Source organism: Sceloporus undulatus, chromosome 4 (genome assembly GCF_019175285.1).
Source record: "Sceloporus undulatus isolate JIND9_A2432 ecotype Alabama chromosome 4, SceUnd_v1.1, whole genome shotgun sequence".
Classification (NCBI taxonomy): Eukaryota; Metazoa; Chordata; class Lepidosauria; order Squamata; family Phrynosomatidae; genus Sceloporus; species Sceloporus undulatus.
Genome location: NC_056525.1, coordinates 994,914 through 1,015,285, shown reverse-complemented (window position 1 = coordinate 1,015,285; position 20,372 = coordinate 994,914). Strand labels below are relative to the sequence as shown.

Genomic DNA, 20,372 nt, shown 5'->3' with positions numbered 1-20,372 from the left:
CCCAGACGGCGGAGGGGATGGCAAGGTATTGACGACAGATGAGGGGCGGGGGTCAGTGTGCAATGGATGCAGGCATGCCCATCTGCTGAGCTCCTGCCCCACTTCTGCAGAGGGGTAAAAATAGACCCACCCCATATGGAGAAGGGAGCATTGGCCCAGTTCAGGGGGGGGTCTTGCCTCTAAGGCTGTTCCCTTGCAAGGAGGGGGGTCTTCATTATGATAGAAGGGGTGGCTCTGCATGCCTCTCCCCCACATCACTCAGCCTTGGGGTCTTGGCTGTGGGGAGGGGGGGCAGGCATGCGGAGCATTCATCCCCTTGCCTTCATTCCTTTTCCAGCAGCCTTCCTTGGCTCCCAACTGTTCTGTCCCGTTTTGTTGACACGAGGATCTGGTTTCCCTATAATGTGGGGGGAGAGAAGGCCGGGAAGAAAAGACACCAAGCCTTCACACTCATTGCACTACTCCAGGAGACAGGTGGATTTGTGAGTTCGCCCCATTGCTAAAAGGCTGATGCCCTGGAAACACAAAATGCCAATAGGACCAGTGGCATCACTGGGAGAGTGCATGGAATATGGATTGCACTGGGTGATTCCCCAAAAGTGCAGGAGGGGCAAGCACATGCCCTTCTTGGCTGCCCTGATGCTGGGCTTCTCCCTGGGGAGGAAGCCCACTGATGGAGCAACAGAAGCGCCATAGCTAGTGATGCCACTGCATAGGACAGAATGGGGAGCTGGGCAATGCAGGGGGGGGGGGCAAGCAAGGGTATTCACATTCTGCTAGGAATTGTTCTGTCTGTGTGCCTTCAAGTCACCCGACAGCTTATGGGGATCCCATTAATATCAAGGGGTTTTCTTAAGCAAGAATTCCTCAGAGGGGCTTCTGCCAGTTCCTTTCCCTGAAAGAGAACCCACAGCATCTGGTATTTGTTGGTGGTTTCCCTTCCAAGGACTTACCAGGGATGACCCTGGTGCCTATATACAGATATATTTGGCTGGGATGAACAAGAAGATGGAAAGGGCTTGAATGTCAGCCACGGACACTAAACAATGAAGGCTTGTTTAGATCTATGGTCGCTAACCTTCCTCCAAAGATCTGTGACTAACAGATATTTGCATCTGTTGCTATAAAACTATGGATGATGCACATATTGTATATCGGCTAGTATGAGGAGAGCGCTGGGTACGTTTAGCTTGGAGAAGAGAAGGTTAAGGTGGGAACATGATAGCCCTGTTTAAATATTTGAAGGGATGCCATACTGAGGACGGAGTAAATTTGTTTTCTGCTGCACCAGAAACTGGAACACGGAGCAGTGGATGCATATTACAAGAAAAGAGATCCCACCTCAGTGTTAGGAAGAACTTGCTGAAGATAGAGCTGTTCAACAGAGGAAGATACGGAGCCTGTGGAGGAGGCGCCTTCTTTAAGGTTTTCAAACAGAGGCTGGATGGCCAGATATCACTGGGAGGTTTTAATGGTGCCTTCCTGCATGGCAGAATGGCCTTTGGGCTCTCTTCCAACTCTAAAGTTCTACCTTTCTCTGATTATATACTCATCCCTCCATATTTGTGGCATTGATATTTGCGGATTTGATTATTCACAGATTTTAATTGATATGTTCTCTCTAGGAATATCTAAGTCCTCCAGTGCAACTCTATGGTCAACTTTAACTAAACGTTCTACTGAAAGACCTAGAGATTCCTAGAGAGAACATTCTACTAAGCCTTTGTAGCTCCTCCAGCGCAGTTCTATGGTCCGTGTCTTTTGGACGTTGACCATAGAGTTGCCCTGGAGGACCTAGAGATCCCTAGAGAGAACACTCTACTAGGCCTTTGTAGCTCCTCCAGCGCAGTTCTATGGTCCGTGTCTGTCGGACTTTGGCCACGGAGTTGCCCTGGAGGTCCTAGAGAGTCCTAGAGAGAATACTCTACTAGGCCTTTGTAGCTTTTCTAGTGCAGTTCTATGGCCAGTGTCTGTCGGACTTTGGCCACAGAGTTGCCCTGGAGGACCTGGAGATTCCTAGAGAGGTGTCCTCTGAGGTCGAAACATGGTGTTTCTGTTATCTGTGGGTTTTTCCATATTCACGGGGGTCTTGTGCCCCTAACCCTAGTGAATATGGAGGGACAAGTGTATATCGACCACTGAAAGTTTGGGAGAGCAACTGTAAACTTTGAAAAATGTATTTCTTGCACTTCCATGCAACGGATTTCCCTGTTTCCCAGCCCCGTTGGCTGCGTCCTGGTCTTGTGAACCAGGTGCTGGGGGGCTTTCCCTGTGGGACTCCCAGCCAGGCCCCAAAGTGGAGGCAGAAGGGTTTGGAAATGCCCTGAGGATGGGCAGCAGCAGGTGCCTTGGCCCTGTCATCCCTCCCTTCCTCCCCTATTAATAGAAAGTCTTCCTAAGAAAACCTGCTGATGAGGAGGAGGAGGAGGAGGCAGCAGTGGCCGCCAGTTGCTAAATAAGGCATCCCCCTCCGAACCATGTCCATCTCCTTTGGAACCTCAATGGCAGGGAAGGCCTTAAAGACACCTGGACAGGGTGGGGATGCAAACAAGGAGTGTGTCTTGGTGATGTTGCAAGACTGGAAGTGCAGCAGATGGAGGCCTGGGGCTCTTCAGGTTTGGGCCCCTGCCTGTCCCTGCTTCTGGCTGCCATGTGTCCCACAATACTGGCCCCCACTGCAGGGTCTCAGGGGTCAAAGTCCTGGGAGGTTTCCCAGTATGTAGGATCAGGGTTCGTCATAGAATCCTAGAGTTGGAATAAACCCCCTAAGGGCCATCCAGTCCAACCTTCATCCAGGAGGAATTCCCAAGTGTCCTCTATTCAGGATGACCAGTCACATCCTCCCTCTTTTCTTAGGACTTGTCCTCCATTTCAACCTTCTATCCAGGAGGGATTCCAAAGATGTCTTCCATTCAGAGTCAAAACAAACATCCTGCTTTTCCTCCATTCTAGCCTTTTGCCTAGGAAGAATTCCAAAATGTCCTCCATCCAGGGTGACCAGACCTGTCCTACTTTCCTAGGACTTGTCCTCCATTTCCACCTTCCATCTAGGAGGCATTCCCAAAATGTCCTCCATCCAGGGTGACCTGACATGTCCTCCCTCTTTTCCTGGGACTTGTCCTCCATTTCCACTTCCTATCCAGGAGGGATTCCTTCCAAGGATGTCCTCCATTTGGAGTGGTACTAAGAAGCAGTGTAGGTCCCTTCTGGGAGAAAGGTGGCATGCAAATGGGGTGAAATAATATATAACTAAACAAAGGGACATATTAAAACTAAATGACAGTGCTTGCCCAGAGGGAAACATAGGTGACACATAGCTATTATGTGTCCCTATGCATCCCCATGGGCACATATTCTCCCAGGTTTCCAGTATTTCCCCAAGTATCTTTATAGGCCAGTCTTCCCCTGCCTTCCCTTGTTGTTAACTGCCCTCAAGTCAATCTGGACCCATGGCGACCCTACGGATGAGACATCTCCCAGACCCCCCTCTGTCCTCCCCTGTTCTGCTTAATTCCATCCCATAGTGACCTCCTTCATAGAGTCCATCTGCCATGCAGCCTTCCTCTCTTCCTCCCACCTTTCCCAGCATGACTCTGGTCTTCTCCAAGGAGCCCTTCCTTCTCAGGATGTGTCCGAAGTACGACAGCCTCAGTCTGGTCCTCTTGGCTTCTTCCAGGGAGGTCTCTGGCTGGATCTGCTCCAGGACCCTCAGCCCTCTTTCCCAGCCCCACTTCATCTCCAAGGGATGGATTTCCTTCCTATCTTCTTCCTTAACTCTCCATCTCCCACATCCCTCCAGGGCCATCAGAGGGAAGGCAATGGCTTTGGTGCTCAGTTGGATATCTTTGCATTTTAGGATCTTCTCTTGTTCTTTCACAGCTGTTCTTCCGATTCTTAATCTGCTTCTGATTTCCTGACTGCAGTCTCCATTTCTATCAATGTTTGATCCCAGGGATAGGGATCATAGAATCATAGAGTTGCAGGAAATTTAAATCAAAGCATCCCTATTGAGAGATGGCCATCCAGCCTCTGCTTAAAGATCTCCAAAGAAGGAGACTCCACCACAATCTCTGAGGAAGGAGGGTGTTCCACACTCAAACAGCCCTTACTCTCAGGAAGGTCCTCCCAACGTTGAGCTGGATTCTCTTTTCCTATAACTTGCATCCATTGCTCTGGGTCCTCAGGGACATAGCTAGGATTTTAGGAAGACTAAGTGCCACCATTATAATGGGGCTTGAGTGCAGCAGCATACACCATTCATTTTTCTAATGGAAGGGGGGGGGTTGGACCCCAAGAACCCCCTGCCTTGGCTACGTCCCTGGGGTCCTGTTCTCTGGAGCAGCAGAAAACAAGCTTGCTCCCTCCTCAATATGACATCCCTTGAAGTATTTCAACAGGGCTATCATCATATCACCCCTTAACCTTCTCTTCTCCAGGATAAACATCCCCAGCAACTCCCTAAGTCTCTCTTCATAGGGCTTCATGGTTTCCAGGCCCTTCACCATTTGGGTCTCCCTCCTTTGGACACAGGGCTCCAGTTTCTCAATGTCCTTTTCAAATTGTTTTGCCCAGAACTGGACACAATATTATTCCAGGTGGGGCCTGACCAGAGCAGAATACAATGGCACTATGACTTCCCTCCATCTAGACACTATTCTTCTATTGATGCAGCCTAGAATAGCATTGGCCTTGTTAGCTGCCGCAACGCACTGTTGACTCATGTTCAACTTGTGGTCTACTTGGACTCCTAGATCCCTTTCACACGTAGTTTCATTCAGCCAGGTGTCACCCATAATCCTATATCTGTGCATTTCATTTTTCCGCCCTAAGTGCAGTACCTTACATTTCTCCGTGTTGAATTTCATTTTGTTAGCTTTGGCCCAGCTTTCTAGTCTATTCAGGTCATTTTGAATGTTGATCCTGTCCTCTGGGGTATTAGCTATTCCCCCTAATTTGGTATCATCTGCAAATTTGATAAGTCTGCTCCCAATTCTGTCCTCCAGGTCATTGATAAAGATGCTGAATAGCCCTGGGCCCAGGACAGAGCCCCCCTGGACTCCCCTCTGGTCCCTTCTTGTCTAGTTCTTCCTTCTTGGGGAGGGCCCTCCTCGGTGGTCCTGATGTCTGCTGTCCGCTTTATGTTCAACAGTAAGCCCTGTTTTGCCCGGCTCTCCTCTTGTTCCAGGTCTGTGGGGCCTTCTGCCTGGATCTCTTTGGAGGGCTGCTCCTCATGGCAGATGTTCTGGAGCCAAGGCGCCAGGGCTGGGCTGCTGGGCCCCTCGGGAGCCCTGCCCTTCTTGGCCCGGGTTGTCCAGCAGATTCCTGAGCAGGAGCCTCCTCCCTTCGCTGGGTTCGCTTGGTCCGCCGGGCGGGAAGAGGAGGAGGAGGAGGAGGAGGAGGAGGAGCCCGGAGAGCGGCGGCCCGCAGTCAGGGCTGCCCGCTGGCCGGCTTCTTCTTCCTCGCTTCCTCCTCCTCCGGGGCTGGCCTGGGCCGCGGGTAAGGAAGGAGCCCCCGGCCGGGGCCCTTCTCCTCTCAGCTGGCGCCAGGGACCCGAGGGAGGGAGGGAGGGAGGCTGAGGAAGAAGAGCCCCCGCCGCCGCCCCCTCGGCTTCCTGGCTCCTGGCTCGAATGGCCCCCTTCTCTCGGGGAGGAGGCCTCGGGGGTCCCTGGCAGCCCAGGCCTTTCCAGGCTCCAGACGAAGCCGACCTTCAAGCCACTGGCGGGGCCCAGGCTCTCTCTCTCTCTCGGGGTGGCTTGGGCTTCCCAGCAGCAGCAGCCTCTGGAAGAGAAGGCCCCAGCAGCGAGGGGCCTTTGGGCTTCTTCCCCCGGCCGGAGGGCCCAGTGTTGGGGGCTGTGGGGGCGCCTGCCTTCTTCCAGCTGTTTCCGACTTGGGGGGCTTCCTTGGCCAGCTCTGTCCCAGGGAGGAGGCTTGCCCTGGGCCTGGGGCTGAGGCTGAGGCTGAGGCAGGTCTCCAGACAGACAGACAGGTTTTCATGAAGGTTGAGAGAAGGTCAAGAGGGGAGAGGAGGACCAGAGCCCTCCTGAAAGGCTTGAAGGGAGGTCAGGTGCAGGAGCTCCAGCAAAAGAGAGGCCAGCTCAGCATCAGGAGGACCTTCCTGATCCTGAGGTCTCCCTCCTTGGAGGCTGGATGGCCCTCTGTCTCTCTCTCTCAGGGGATGCTTTGAGGGAGAGTTCCTGCAGGGCAGAAGAAGAAGAAGAAGGGCCTTGGACGGGATCAGGGCCCTTCTTTTTGGGCTCTCTTCCAATCCTAGGATTCTAATGGCTGTTTTCAGGTCTTTTTCAGGTCTTTAGCCGCCTGGGCTCCCAGGTTAAGAGAAAGGCGGGATAAAAATAACATCATCATCATCATCATCATCATTAATAATAATACTTTTATGTGTTTTAATTTTTTCTAAAGTTGCCTTAACATAAATGTTAAATGTTAATAAATACGGCCACAATGTAGTAGACCTGAAACGGTCGGACGGAGGGCAGACAAACCTTGGGTGATGATGGCGGCCGCACTGCTGAAATGAAGCAGTTTGATGCCGCTGGCGCTTTCTTGGCTTAGTGCCATGGGATCTCCTTGTGGCGCCAGGGCTTCAGGAGGAGCTATTTCTGCAGGGCAGACTCAGCCTTAGAGGATGCCATCCACAGGGGCCTCTGCCACCAAGAGAGCTTTTGCTGGCCAAGAGAAACGGAAGGGCTACTTTTCCAAGCTGCGCTTGCGGGATAAATGTTCTGCCTTAATATTGGAGCAAGGAGCACCGACCCAGTCAATGGGGGCTGGCAGCATGCGCCTCCAGGAGAGAGCAAAGGGAGGGAAGGCTCAATAGGCTGCCTCAATGGAAGTATGGCCAGGCCTCACTTGGAATAACCCTGTCTCCAGTTCTGGGCCCCATAATTCAAAAAGGATATGAAGACGCTGGAGCAGGTCCAAAGGAGGGCCAGCAAACGGGGGAATCTGAGCCCTTGAGGCTCTCACTCCAGAACCCGGAGCGGCCAGCCAGATGTTCCAATGCAAGAGGCAGCTCTCCATGGATTCTTCACAGTTTGAATCTGCTTTCATGACATTTTAATTTCTTCATTAAATACATATGTACCTTTTTTGGAAGTAAAGCAGGTCTGCAAGGTAGTTAACCATCATGAAAGCCAACCATGGAGCTTAACCCTTGTAGCAAATGTTAAGAACACTTGCCTCTGATTTGAGAACTTCGGACTGTATCCAGAGAAGGGCCACCAAAATGGTGAAGGGCCTGGAAACCACGAAGCCCTCTGAGGAGAGACTTAGGGAGATGCTGGGGATGTTTAGCCTGGAGAAGAGAAGGTTAAGAGGGGATACGATGAGAGCCCTGTTTAAGTATTTGAAGGGATGTCATGTTGAGGAGGGAGCAAGCTTGTTTCCTGCTGCTCCAGAGAATAGGACCTAATGGAGCACTGGATTCAAACTACAGGAAAAAGGATTCCACCTGAACAGTAAGAGCTGCTTGACTCCTTTGGAGACTGAGGTGCCTTTCCTTCTTTGGGGGCTATTTTTAAACAGAGGCTGGATGGCCCTTTTGCATAGGAAACGACTGGGGGGCAGAATCTGGGGTTGGGCTGGAGGCCCTTGGGGTCCCTTCCAATTCCTCCCCGACTGAAACGGGCTCCCCATTGTCCCATGTCTGTCCCATAACTCTGGTTGCTTCATTCTTCCCACAATTGCCTCATCTTAATGAGTGTTAATTTTAGATTAATTTTAGTAACTTTGATTGTGTTTTATGATGTTTTGTAGTTTTCAGTTGGGGGTTAGGGATTATGTTAACTATGTTACTGTATTGTGATTTTATGATTGTTGCCTGCTTTGATCCTTTGGGGAGAGGCGGGCTATAAATAAATAATAATAATAATTATTATTATTATTATTACTACTACTAGAAAAGGGACTTTTCTTAAGACTCTGGAGCAAGGACCACAGACCCTGTCCCTATGGGCTAGGGCAGGGGTAGGCAACCCTTTTGAGCCGGGGGCCGGGTTGCTGTCCCTCAGACAACTGGGGGGCCGAAGCCAAAAAATAAATAATTAAATAATTTTTTAAAACATTAAATAAATAAATAAACCGGGAGAAATGTAGGACAAAATTTTCAAATGGAGGGCACTTTTTAAATAAAAAATGGAGGTCATACGAAAAAATTTGCTGATTTTTAAAAAAATGTTAAGATAAATGCATGTTTCTGAGGCTTCTATAGACAATTGCCCCACCATGCCCCTCGCGCGAGACGTCAAAGGCCCCGGCGGCAATTGGCGACAGGACCGGGCTGGGGCCAGTCCCAAGGCCTGGGCTAGTGGCATGCACTTCCAGGAGAGCATAGAATCATAGAATCGTAGAGTTGGAAGAGACCTGAAAAAGGCCATCCAGCCCAACCCGCTTCTTCTGCCATGCAGGAACTCTCAATCAAAGCATCCCCATTGACAGATGGCCATCCAGCTTCTGTTTAAAGTCCTCCAAGGAAGGAAACTCCACTATAATCTCAGAGGAAAGAGTGTGTTCCACTGTCAAACAGCCCTTACTCTCAGTGGCATCTCTTTTCCAAGAGTCCTGATCTGCCAGGAGGGAGGAGAGGAATGAGGCAAAGAGAGGGGGATTCCAGAAATTTGGCCTGAGAAGGGTCCCCCATCTGCTGCCTTTTCAGCCCTGGGGGACAGTCAGGACTAGGCCCTGCACCTTGACCCCAACAGCCCTCTTTCCCTGCAGGGCTCCCCACGGCCGCAGCCCCATGGCGTCCCGCATCCTGCACCGCCTGAGACACGCACTGACTGGGGAAGGCGAGCAGGACGGACTGGCTGGCTGCAGCTTGGAGGCCGAAGAGTTCCCAGAGAGTTCTGAGCTGGAGGACGACACGGAGGGCCTCTCGACACGGCTGAGCGGGACCCTGAGCTTCACCAGCAATGACAAAGAGGAGGAGGAAGGAGAGGAAGAAGAGGAGGAAGGGGGGACCCCCACTGTGGCTAGACAGAGCCAGGGGGGACCCCTAGATCCTGGGCTCCTTGGAGAGGATGCAGAGAATGGAGGTAAGGAGGACCCCAATGCCAGGAGGAGGGGGGCATTCCCAATTCCACACAGATTGTGGGCATGATGTCTCGGGAACATTTCATCATTTGAAAAGCATATACAGCCACCCCTTTTTGCGGACTCGAGATCCGTGTCCTTCGCATACACACGAGCAGGAAATGGAGGGGGAAACAATGGGACGCACACCCATGGGAACGCACCCCGATACATGCCAATGGGGCTTGAATATATGTGCATTTTGGTTTTCGCAGAGGGGAGGTCTGGAATGGATCCCTGCGAATGTGGAGGAGCAACTGTATTGTTAGCTATGGGGCCAAGGTATGAAAAACAAACACATTGCAGGAACAAGGCTTAAATTTCCTGCACTGTTAGACTCAGCAGGACACTTTGGCTCGAATCCAGTTGCTCACAGATATGTTTGCCCAATGTGAAACAGCAGGAACAAAACTGTGCATGTAATATACCAATGTGTATGGATGTACCTTCAGCTACTGATTAGATGCGGTGGCTCAATGGTGCAACTCTGCCACTTGGCCTGAGGGTTGTGTAGCACCTCTGATGCATAACTCCATGTGCAGAGATCCCAGTCTGGAATATCAGTATGCAAAAGGTTCTTGTAGCACCTTTGAGACAGTGCTGCACTGTTACAGCACTGTTATTCCACTTTTACTGGGATGGCTTCTTCCTGTGGCATTCTGGGGTTTATAGTCTAGTCAGGCCCAAGAGCTCTCTGGCTAACAATTCTAAATGCTCTTCCCTAAACTGCAAATCCCAGGATACCACAGGAGTCACCAATAGCAGTTAAAGTGGAATAATAGCACTGTAATGGTGTAGTGCGATATTCAGAAAGAAGTTTTAACATAAGCTTAAGTATGCATCTGATGAAGTAGATCTAGCGTAGTAATAGTGCCACTCTATTCTGCTTTGGTCAGGCCTCACCTGGAATAATCCTGTGTCTAGTTCTGGGCCCCACAATTTTAAAAGGATGTGGAGAAACGAGCATATCCTGAAGTGGGCCACCAAAATGGTGAAGGGTCTGGAAACCATGAAGCCCAATGAAGAACGACTTCGGGAGCTGGGGATGTTTAGCTTGGAGAAGGTTAAGAGGTGATATGATAGCCCTGTTTAAATATGGGAGGCTTGCAGACAGACCTTTGAACTTCAATTGGATTGTAATCAGGTTATTATGGGCTGTGAATCAACTTTAGGATCATGTAACCTAGGTCTCTACATCTAGATGCAAAGGGATCTTGTGGCACCTTTGACACTTAACTGAGAGACAGAAGTTGGTGGCATCAGCTTTCACTAACTTAAATGATAGAATCATAGAGTTCGAAGAGACCCCATATTTTCCATCTTGGGGAGGGATGGTGTGGCCTCTGGATGTTGCTGAACTGCAGCTGCCAGCCTTCCCCATCCCTGGCTATGCCTGCTAGGGCTTCTGGTGGTTGCAGTGCTGCAGGAATCCCACTCCAAGGGCGGCAGGAGCGGTGGTCCAGCAGGATGGCAGACCAGTTCCCCCAACCCCAATATCTGTGCCCCCTCTCTCTCCCTCTCCCATTCTCCCCTTTGGCACAGAGCACAGCCCTCCCTCGCCTGAGCGCCGGGGCAGCAACATGCTCACGAGGCAGCTGCAGGAGCTCTGGCGGAAATCCCGGGGCAGCTTCATACCCCAGCGCCTCCTGTTCGAGGTTACCAGCGCCAGTGTGGTCAACGAGCGCAACTCCAAGTACGTGGTGAGTGACGGGGGGAGGGAGGGGAAGGATGGGCCCTTGGGAAGCGAAGGAGGGGAATTCGACTGTTGGTCAGCAGAGAAAGATGGAGGTGAACCAACCTCTCGGGGTATGAGGCAGTAGAGGGAACCAAAGAGACAGATTGGGTTCTCCCGGCCCTCCTCCTTTGACCCAACATTCCCAGTTCATCCAAACCAGATGTTTTGGACTCCCACTGGTCCAGCTGGATGGAGCTAAGTCCAGAACATCTGGAGGACTGGAATTTGGGAGCCACGGTTCTAAGCCAGGGAAAGGAGCGCTGGCCAGGTGGAGTCGTTCTCCATCTCCCCCAAGGCAGTGGGTTTGTGGCTGTGCTGCTCCTGTCCTTTACTTTGTCCTCATGGGGGCCCTGACTCTTCTCTCTTCTTTCCTTCTGCTGCGGTTTGGGCATGGCTGGCTCAGAAGAGCCTCAGGTAACTCTTTTGGCCGTTGCTGCCGCCGCCACCACCTCACCTGCTCTGCTTTTGGAATCTGCTTGTGGAGTGAGAGAGAGAATATATTGTGTGTGTGTGTGCGGATTGCGAGACGCCTGCCTGCTGATCGCCATTGGGCTTTGCCATGGGGAGGGGATCCAGTAGATCTGGACAGCTTCCCTCACCCTTCTTCCCATTCTGCTCCACAGCTCTACACCATCTACTTGATCCAGGCGGGGCAGTTTGACAAGGCGCCCGCCACCATCTCCCGCCGCTACTCAGACTTTGAGCGGCTGAACCGACACTTGCGCCGGCGCTTCGGGGCTGACATGGTGGACATCTCCTTCCCCCGGAAGCGGCTAAGGCGCAACTTCACCGCAGAAACCATTGCCAAGCGGAGCCGGGCTTTTGAGCAGTTCCTCTCCCACTTGCACTCCTTGTCAGAGGTTCGGCGCTCAGCTGAGTACCTGGAGTTCTTCTTCCTAGAGGACCTGCGGGAAGCGCAGCACATGACTTGCAGTGGCTTGTACCGGGAGGCCCTGGTGGCCTGGACCAACGCCCACCGGCTTCAGGAGAAGCTGGGTGCTAGCCACTCGGGGCACTTTCTGCTGACCCTGGCCGGTCTGGCGGTGTGCCATCAGGAGCTGGAGCAATTTGACAATGCCTATGCCTCCTGTGAACAGGCCCTGCGTCTCCTGGGGGCCCAAGAGAGCCACACGCTCCTGGTCCCCTTCTTGCAGACTCATGTCCACCTGGCCTGGACTCTGGGCAAGGACAAGAGGGAGGCTGAGGCCCGCCTCCAAGGCCTGCAAGTAGCCCATGGAGGAGGGCTGCTCCCATCGCCCACCCTGAAGGAGCTGCTCATCAAACAGCCCCTGCCCTGAGAGGAAGGAAGGGGCGGCTGCGGCCTAGCTAGCGTAGCGCCAGAGAGGAGCCAGCAGTTGGGGAGTGAGCAGGAATCAAACAGACGTGGGTGATTTGGACCCTCTCCTCTTGGAACCCCAGCCTCTGAGAGCCAGGACCCCTCTGGTTCCTTGGTCTGAGTGGAAACAGCTGCTGCTGCCAGGATTAGCCCAGAGACGCCGCGCCTGTGTAGTACAGGGATTCAGTGCTTCCTTCTCTTTTGAGAAGGAATTGTAGCATGGCTTGAAGATTTGACAAGAAAAAGGGAAGATAGCACTTGCCACAAGCATCTTGGACAGAGGTGCGGCAGGTGGGATAGCGGTCTTATGAACTGTGATGTTGCTGCTCACTGGACTCATATATATGGATGGATTGCACTGCAACCACCACAAGATGGGATATTAGGGAAAAGGTAATGGGGGGAGTGGGTTGGAGGGGGGATGTAACACCATGATTTTTTTGTCCCCTTCCTTCCATGGGGGAAGGAAGGGTCCCTGATTACTCACTTACACACACACACACCCTGCACCCCCAAGAGACCAGAGCCTTGCAGGGAGCTTCAGTCACTTTATTGGTAATCTGGAAAGCCACGGGCCAGTCTGTAATTAACATGCCCAATAAAAACCACACAATCTGTACTGCCATCTCCAAGTCTCTCTGCACATCTGCCCATTTGCAGAGCTTGCCTCTAGCTGCGGATGCTTTAAGGTTCAGGGTCAAGTGTGGAGGCCTTGTTCACATCCATGAAGGCTGAGCTGGCACCTCCTGCCAGGAACCATAGCTGGGGAGGGAGTACTTACTATAGCTTGCTTATAGCTCTCTGTTCCTTCACTCTGATGACTCCTTCCTGGGCGCAGGTGGCAGCCAACACACCATCTCTGCGCCACAGCCGCCCCTGCACCAGTCCCCGGCACCCCCCTGGGATGGGGCAGAAAGAGAAAGAGGGAGGCTGCAGCGTCAGTTCCCTCTCACAAGACCCTTCCTTGCCTTGCAGTGTTCCCTCCTCACCACACAAAGGCAGCACCTACCGGCCCAGGGGCTCTCACACTCATAGAGCATCCAATGGTCGGCTCGGAAGGGGGCATGGAACCACAGGGAGTGATCGAGGGAGGCCAGGAAGCCAACCTTGTAGTGTTGGTGGGGCAGCAGGGCTGTGTGTAGGAAAGCGTAGTCGGAGATGTAGGCAGCCACGCAACAGTGCAGCTTCATGTCACAATCCCCTGAAACACATAAACATTGCCTGCAAAGGGAACAGCAATCCTTCCACCCAATGGACCCAAAAGACCCCTCTTTAGCTGCTCATCGAGAAATAGGTAGAGCAGTGCTGCTAGAATTGCCCTGACCGCTGCATCCTACAAACACACAAAAAAGTTTCCCCCCAAGACTTTTTGCCCTCAGGTCCATCTCCAGGGCACATAAAATTGTCACATAACATAGTCCCAAACATACTTTTATACGTTCAGTAGAAATCCTTTTTCCCAACAGGAAGTGCCCTAGAGCTAGAGGTTAATTCCTAAGTCACCTTCTCTTGCAGAAAAAGGTCTCTTGCCCTGGGGCTAAAACACCACTAACTTGCCCCCTATGCCACCCTCTCCTTTTAAAAAAAAGATCTCTTGGATCTTTTAAAAAGATTCCTTGGATGTTACAGGGCCACACTTTCCTTTTTTAAGATCCAAGGAACCCAATGTAAGATCCAAGGAACCCAATGTGGTCGCCTAAACCGTGACAGTTGCCCATTCCTGGAATACAAAGATGAACAAACAAAATATGCTATGAAGCCAACTTCTAGCCCACGGGGGGGGGGGGGGACACTTCTGGAAAGACAGCAGAGCTGCACTTTCCACTCTATGACCCTCTTCCTCTGGCAAAATAGAGGCTGGGTTGCAGATGGGAGGCTGGAGTTCTGCATCTCGATCCAAAGGAAGGCATAACAATTATTATTATTATTATTATTTGTATCCTGCTTCTCCCTGTATTGGATCGAGGCGGGTAACAACAAACAAAAGAACAATGAAATTACGATACAACAAGTGACAAGTAAAAACATAACAAGACATATCAAATCCTAATTCCCTATCTCCCTCCCACCCTAAAATAGCGTTAAAACAACAATTCCCAATAAAATGCTCCCAATAAAATAGTCAGTAAAATCAATCATGATCACAGTCCGGTGGGAACAGCTATGCAAATGGAGAGTGAAAAATTCCAAGGAGGTCAGTTTGGGAAGGCCAGGCCTGCTGGAAGAGAGCCGTTTTTATTGCCTTCTTAAAGGCCTCCAAAGATGTTATATGACAGATCTCCTCCAGCAGGTCATTCCAGATTTTTGGAGCGGCAACAGAAAACATCCTCTGGGAAGTCAATACCAGTCTGGTTTTCTTAGACTGCAAGAGATTCTTACCAGAGGACCTGAGAGTGTGGGAAGGATTGTATGGGAGGAGGCGTTCCCTCAGGTAAGCTGGACCCAGGCCATGTAGGGCTTTATAGGTAATAACCAACACCTGATACTGTGCCCGGAAGCTAATTGAGGGACAGATGTTTGATATGGGGGATTTCTCTTAGTCCCAGCCATGGAGTCTCTTCTAGGGCAGCATGTGGCAAACCAGAGGGATGAAGGGAGGGAGCATGGTGGGCATACTTTACCAATGTAGCCTTTGGCCCGCACCCAGAAGAGCTGCTTGGGCTCCTGCAAGTTCTGGTGATAGAGATCGGGTGGGTTCACTGGCTTCATCTCAATGGGAACTTCTTGTGCCAACATCTTGGTGAGCCTTTGGCGGTACTGCTCCAGGAGGTTTGGGTCCCTTTGAAAATACAGACAGGAATCAGGTGGCTAGAAAGGCAAATTTAGGAGAGTGAGTACCATTGCAACTGTGTTTTGAGTACTGGAGCAGTTCAAGCAGTGGGCTACAATTCCCTGCTTGTCCATGGAAACCCCTGGGTGACCTTGGGCAAGTCACACTTTCTCAGCCTCAGAAGAAGGCAAAGGCAAACCCCACTCTGAACAAATTCTGCCAGGAAAAACCTGTGATAAGGTAGCCTTAGGGTTGCCTCACTTGGATATGACTAGAATGCATACAACAACAACCACTACTGCTATGCTTTGTGTTAAGGCCAGGATGTGGAATGTGTGGTACTCCAGGAAATGTCAGACTGCAGCTTCTATCATCTCTTACTGCTGACTGTTGACCTAGAGCTGACAAGACTTGCAGACCCACAGCATCTCTGGAGGACCATAGCTTCCCTGATAGTCGTTGCCTTCAAGTCAGCTTCCCTACCCAATTCTTAGAGAGAGAATTAACACAGCAAAGCAAATATGATATAATAGACATCACTGAAACCTGGTGGGATGAGTCTCAGGTTAGGAATGTAGTAATGGAGGGGTACAGCCTATTTCAGAGAAACAGACCAAACAGGAAAGGAGGAGGAGCATTATATGTCAAGAACGTTTACTCCTGTGAAGAGATCCATGACTTAAATCTGGGAAACCAACTTGAAAGTAACTGAGTAAAAATTAAGGGGGAGAGAAACAACAGCTTTGTGGTGGTGTTGGGGGTCTTCTGCAGATCTCCAAATCAGACTGAGGACGTGGGTGTATTTCTGTAACAGGTAACCACATACTGTATTCAGAAAGGAGAGATGTAGCAGTAATGAGGAGTTCAACTATCTTGATATTTGTTGGAAGTCACATTCTGCCAAACAGTTAAGGTCCAACAAATTCCTCATTTGCCTTGCAGACAATTTCATTGTCCAGAATGTCCAAGAAGCAACAGAGATCAGCTGTTTTAGATCTGATTCTAATCAACAGGGTTGACCTGGTTAATGGGGTGAAAGTGGAGGGATCACATGGACCCTTCTCATGGAGTTTTGTTATAAAGCAGAAAGGAGAAGCCTAGTGTAGTCCAAAACATAAGAAAGCTGATTTCAGTAAACTTAGGGAAATACTGTTTGTGATGGATGGGACTTTCTTAAAAGTGAAATATTAAAGGCACCATTTCAAACACTGCCTCAAAGTGTGGTGGAGTCTCCTTTGGAGGTTTTTAAACAGAGGCTGGATGGCCATCTCTCACAGGGAAGGCTTTGATTGTGTCTTCCTACATGGCAGAATGGGGTTGGATTGGATGGCCCTTGGGAGTCTCTGCCGACTCTAGGATTCTATCCTTGTACAGCCAAAGTGGCTGGCAGGCTGGTTACCCTCATCTCACACTTGCTGAAGGCCGCAGAGGCTCTGACTGTCCATTGCTTGGACCAGCCGGGGTGGCGAGGAACACTCCTTAGTTTGCCCAGAACTCTCAGAGATGCAGGGGAGCCACAGGTGAGTTCTGAATTGGATGCAGGTGCAGAGCAAGGTTAAAAGCAATTAGCCCAGATGAGGTTCCTGCTTGCTTAAAGAACATTAGAGAAGGTCCTCCCCCATCGTTCTCCATGTTTTCAGAAAAGAGAACCTCTGCAGCCTCAAGCAATGGAGGATTGTTGAGTTATGCACAAGTGGTAAAAGTCGGCACCTGGGCAACTCTCACTCTCATACACACCCAGGACTTCAGCTTTTGGTTAACTTTCTGCCCACCCTCAAGCACAGCATCTCCTCCAGCAGAGGGAAAGAGATATGGTCCCCACCACTCACTGAAGGTATTTGTGGATGAGCTCTTCATTGGTCAGGAGCTCTTCTGGGAGTGGCACCTCTGGCATGTGGAACTGGTGCTGGATAGGGCTAAGCTGCGCCTGTTGGAAGGAAGCCTGGCAGATGAGGATGGGCTTCCCATGCTGGATAGCTTTGACCGATCGCACCGAGAAGCTCCTCCCTGTGCGGGTGCGCTCCACTTGGTACAGGACCGGCACCGTGGGATCCCCTGGAAGAAAGGATGAAGGAAGGGTTATGCCACTTTCAGCCTGCAACTCAACAGCCAGTCTTGGTTGGCTGCATTGCTCCAGGATCAATGTTCCTCCTCCCAGGAGGGGCTCCTTATTACCTGCTCTGACAAAGTAGCAGTGCAAGGAATGGACATGGACGTCCTCACTCACGGCCTTGGCTGCCGCCACCAATGCCTGGCCGACAATCTGCCCCCCCAAAGAGTCGCTCCGTGACTGGGACCCAGTAGTGCCTCCCGCTGAGGGAAAGGAAACAGAGAGAGGCAAGGCGTTATACTGGGCGGTAGGTGCGTTTGTTCCAGGCCACTGTGTCTGGTTCCAGGCAGGGCAAGGCTAGGCCCATGTATAGCCACCTCAGAAGGCAAGTGAATTCCTGTCCTTTACAATTATCCCAGTGGAATTGCCATATAGTTCCATCATCCTGAGCAATCCTGGGATGTGCAGTCCTTAGAATTATCTGCCAAAGAGGTTTAAGGCCTCACCCCAAACTACAAATCCCAGGTGTCCGCAAGAGTTATAGTGAGCTCAAACACAGTCATCTTGTAGCACCTTTGAGACTCTCCAAGGTCCAAAACACACTGCAGAAATAATCCAGTTTGAGACTGCTTTAACTGCCCTGGCTCAGTGCTAGGGAATTCTGGGAACTGTAGTTTTGTGAGACATTTAGCTGCCTCTGTCAGAGCTCTGGTGCCACAATAAACTACAATTCCCAGAATTCTTTAGCATTGAGCCAGGGCAGTTAAAGTGGTCTCAAACTGGATTATTTCTATAGTGTATTTTGGACCTAACAAAGAAAGAAACTGGCAGCATAAGCTTTCTTAGACTTCAGTCTACTTCCTCAGATGCATTTACTATTTCTTTCCTTTAATTAGTTAGTCTCAAAGGTGCTACAAGATCTCTTTATATCCATACAGTGAGGTCAAAGTCTGTTTGGGTTGCAGAGATAGAAAGTAGAGCCAGCGTGGCGTAAGGTTTTGGATGGTGGACTCTGACTCTAGAGGCCAGGGTTCGAGTCTCACCTCGTCTGTTGAAACCAGGGTTGTTGTGTGTGTGTGTGTTTTGTATCAATCTTATTACTATTTTCATATTTTTGGATCCTGCTCTTTTCCAGAACTGGGAATCAGAAGGGCTTCACAGCATTTAAAAACAATATAATTAAAAACATAGAAAAGTCATATGTTAAAACAGAATTAAATTGTTAGAATATTAAAACAGATTACTTGTTAAAAAAAAATAAAAAGGCAGTTTTTGTATTAATATGTAAGGCTGCCCCAAAAGAGGACTAAAATGAGAAGACTCAGTAGCCAAGCGTGGCTCGGGTCGCGCTAAAAGGAGCGCTCTTTTGAAGCAGGTTCTTTCGGCTGAGAGCCAGGGTCACTGACGGCAGAAGCAGCATTTCTCATATCTTGGTTCCCGAAATGATTTCCGCATCTTTTGTCACAATCAAAGAAGGCGCTGGTAAAACCGTGGCAGGGCTTGCATGCCTTTTAAGGTGCTACAAGAAGATTGGGGCATCTCTGCTGGGAGCAGCTGTCGATGACTCCCTTTCATCCAGCTTCTATGAAGGCCATGAGGCTTGTTCTTGTGAGGCCAAATCCAAGAGCGACACCTCCGTTTGTCTTGGGAATCAACAGATCCCTCTTTGGTTTCCCAGAGTTTATCCTCAATGAAAGGTGTCTCTGCTCTTTCCGTTTTTTCTAGAGCTAAACATGTCTGCCCTGGACCACTGGTAAACAAACAAACAAACAAACACTTCAGGGCAAAATGAAGCTCTGCCAGGGCATTAAGAAATGGTTGAAGGCGGTGGCTATTTCAGGAGACTCTTGCTTGAATGGGATTCGATGGAATCCAAGGCGCCTCATGAGCAGCTCGGACTCCGACTGAAGAAGGGACACACAGATGCTCTCATTGCAGCAAAACCCGGCATTGCCCCTCTTTCTGGGGCTAATCGTGTGGAGGCCACGCTCTTGGCTGAGACTCCGGCTAAGAAGAAGGCCTTGTCATACAAAGCAGCAGGGCGAGGCTTGGGGAGTGGGCCCCCAGCTGACCCTGGGAGAAAGCCACGCTCCCAGCCTCCTCAGGGGAGAAGGAGGAGGCCGCCATGGCAAGCCTCCTCCGGATATCCCAAGACAAGGCCACCAAGGCACACAACAACAACAAGAACGTGGGTCCCAGGGAGGTCTAGTGCCTCCCTCCCAAACTACGCTTCCCAGGATTCCAGAGTGAGGTGTGGTCTCTTCCAGCTCTATGATTCTATGACTCTAAAGCCTTAGTAAAAGGGCTCCAGCCTCAGGAACTTGGGAGAACAGAACACTCAGCTCTAGCGCCTCCCTCCCGAACTACAAATCCCAGGGTTCCCTCAGAGGTAGGCCTCAACCGGAAGAGCGCCCCGCTGACCGGAAGAGGTCGAGGTCCAGCGGCTCCAGGTTGAGGACGCTGGTCACCAGGACGCTCCGCAAGTCCTCTCCCTCCTCCGCGTCCCGGAACCGGCCGGCGTCCCTGGCGGCAGCCATCTTGGGCAGTCATGTGACCCTCCCGGAAGTAGGCCTCGGGGGTAGAATTCAAGGACGGACCGGAAGTGTGGCTGTAGAAACCGGAAGTCCCGCTCTTGGCAGGTGGTTGGTCCGCCTCCGCGTCCGTTAGGCCGCGTCCCGCCTCGTGATTGGTCGAGCGTCAACGCCGTGGCTCCCGATTGGCTGGCGGAGTCGGAGGGGCGGGTTTTATTCTTGGTTTATAGTCAGGCGCCGGAGCTGACCTGGTTGGTTCTCCCGCGCAACCGGAAGCGGAAGGAGAAGAAGAAGGGCAATAGAAGGGAGAAAGCCCGGTTGCTCTAGTGGCACGTGGTCCCTGGAGGAGAGGTGTTAAGAGCCCCCCCTTTTCCCTCTGGAGAGAAGCCAAGGCAAGAGGCCCCCATGTGGCCCCAGGAGAGAAGGCACGGGGCCTGAGTGGGGAGGAAGGGGGAAAGCCCAGAAGCAGGACAAGGGCAGAGTGGGCAGGGAAGGGTCAAGGCTCCTGAGTTTGGCCCCTGGAGAAGCCAAAGTGGGGTCTGAGTGGACAGACCAACAGGAATAGCCAAGGGAGGCCCTGAGGGGCTAGGTCTGGGGGGACAGGGATGGCCCTTCTCTTTTGACCCCAAGAGAAGCTAAAGGGGCCCCAACTGGGTTAAGCCCCCTCCCTTTTGCGCCAGGAGAAACGCAGCTCCCCCCCCAGTAGACAGGAAGGGGTAAGTGCCCTCTCTCTCTTTTGGCCCTAGGAGTAGGCAAGGGCCCCCTGAGTGGGCAGCAAAGGGTTCCGCCTCCTGCCTTGGGCCCCCAGGAGAGGCCAGGGAGTCTTCCTCCCCCCCCCCCCCCCCCCCCCCCGGGGGCCCGGT

General features: G+C 51.4%; 2 protein-coding genes across 4 annotated transcripts; one reads left to right on the top strand and one right to left on the bottom strand.

Moving 5' to 3' along the window:
- The first annotated feature begins 2 nt into the window (after positions 1-2).
- Positions 3-12,783, top strand: SNX21 (sorting nexin family member 21). 3 transcript variants are annotated; one of them, XM_042462593.1, is made up of 4 exons: positions 3-25; positions 8,734-9,050; positions 10,630-10,787; positions 11,446-12,783. In XM_042462593.1, the coding sequence occupies exons 1-4, from the start codon at positions 18-20 to the stop codon at positions 12,118-12,120; spliced, it is 1,158 nt and encodes a 385-aa protein (XP_042318527.1). In that variant the 5' UTR covers positions 3-17; the 3' UTR covers positions 12,121-12,783. The 3 variants fall into 3 exon arrangements, with proteins under 3 accessions (XP_042318527.1, XP_042318528.1, XP_042318529.1); XM_042462594.1 differs by lacking the exon at positions 3-25 and adding an exon at positions 5,348-5,496; XM_042462595.1 differs by lacking the exon at positions 3-25 and adding an exon at positions 5,546-7,131.
- On the bottom strand, positions 12,692-19,588 carry ACOT8 (acyl-CoA thioesterase 8). The gene is given in 7 exon segments (XM_042462596.1): positions 12,692-13,057; positions 13,168-13,359; positions 14,780-14,937; positions 16,758-16,983; positions 17,104-17,200; positions 17,202-17,241; positions 19,400-19,588. Coding segments are annotated over 7 exon segments (948 nt in total). The 5' UTR covers positions 19,516-19,588; the 3' UTR covers positions 12,692-12,938.
- Between the last annotated feature and the right edge of the window lie 784 nt (positions 19,589-20,372).

Bases quoted from the DNA above. Each gene is read 5' to 3' on its own strand.
- SNX21 (XM_042462593.1), top strand. The intron at 9,051-10,629 runs GTAAGGAGGACC...CCTTTGGCACAG, and splicing joins AGAGGATGCAGAGAATGGAG to AGCACAGCCCTCCCTCGCCT. The intron at 10,788-11,445 runs GTGAGTGACGGG...TCTGCTCCACAG, and splicing joins AGCGCAACTCCAAGTACGTG to CTCTACACCATCTACTTGAT.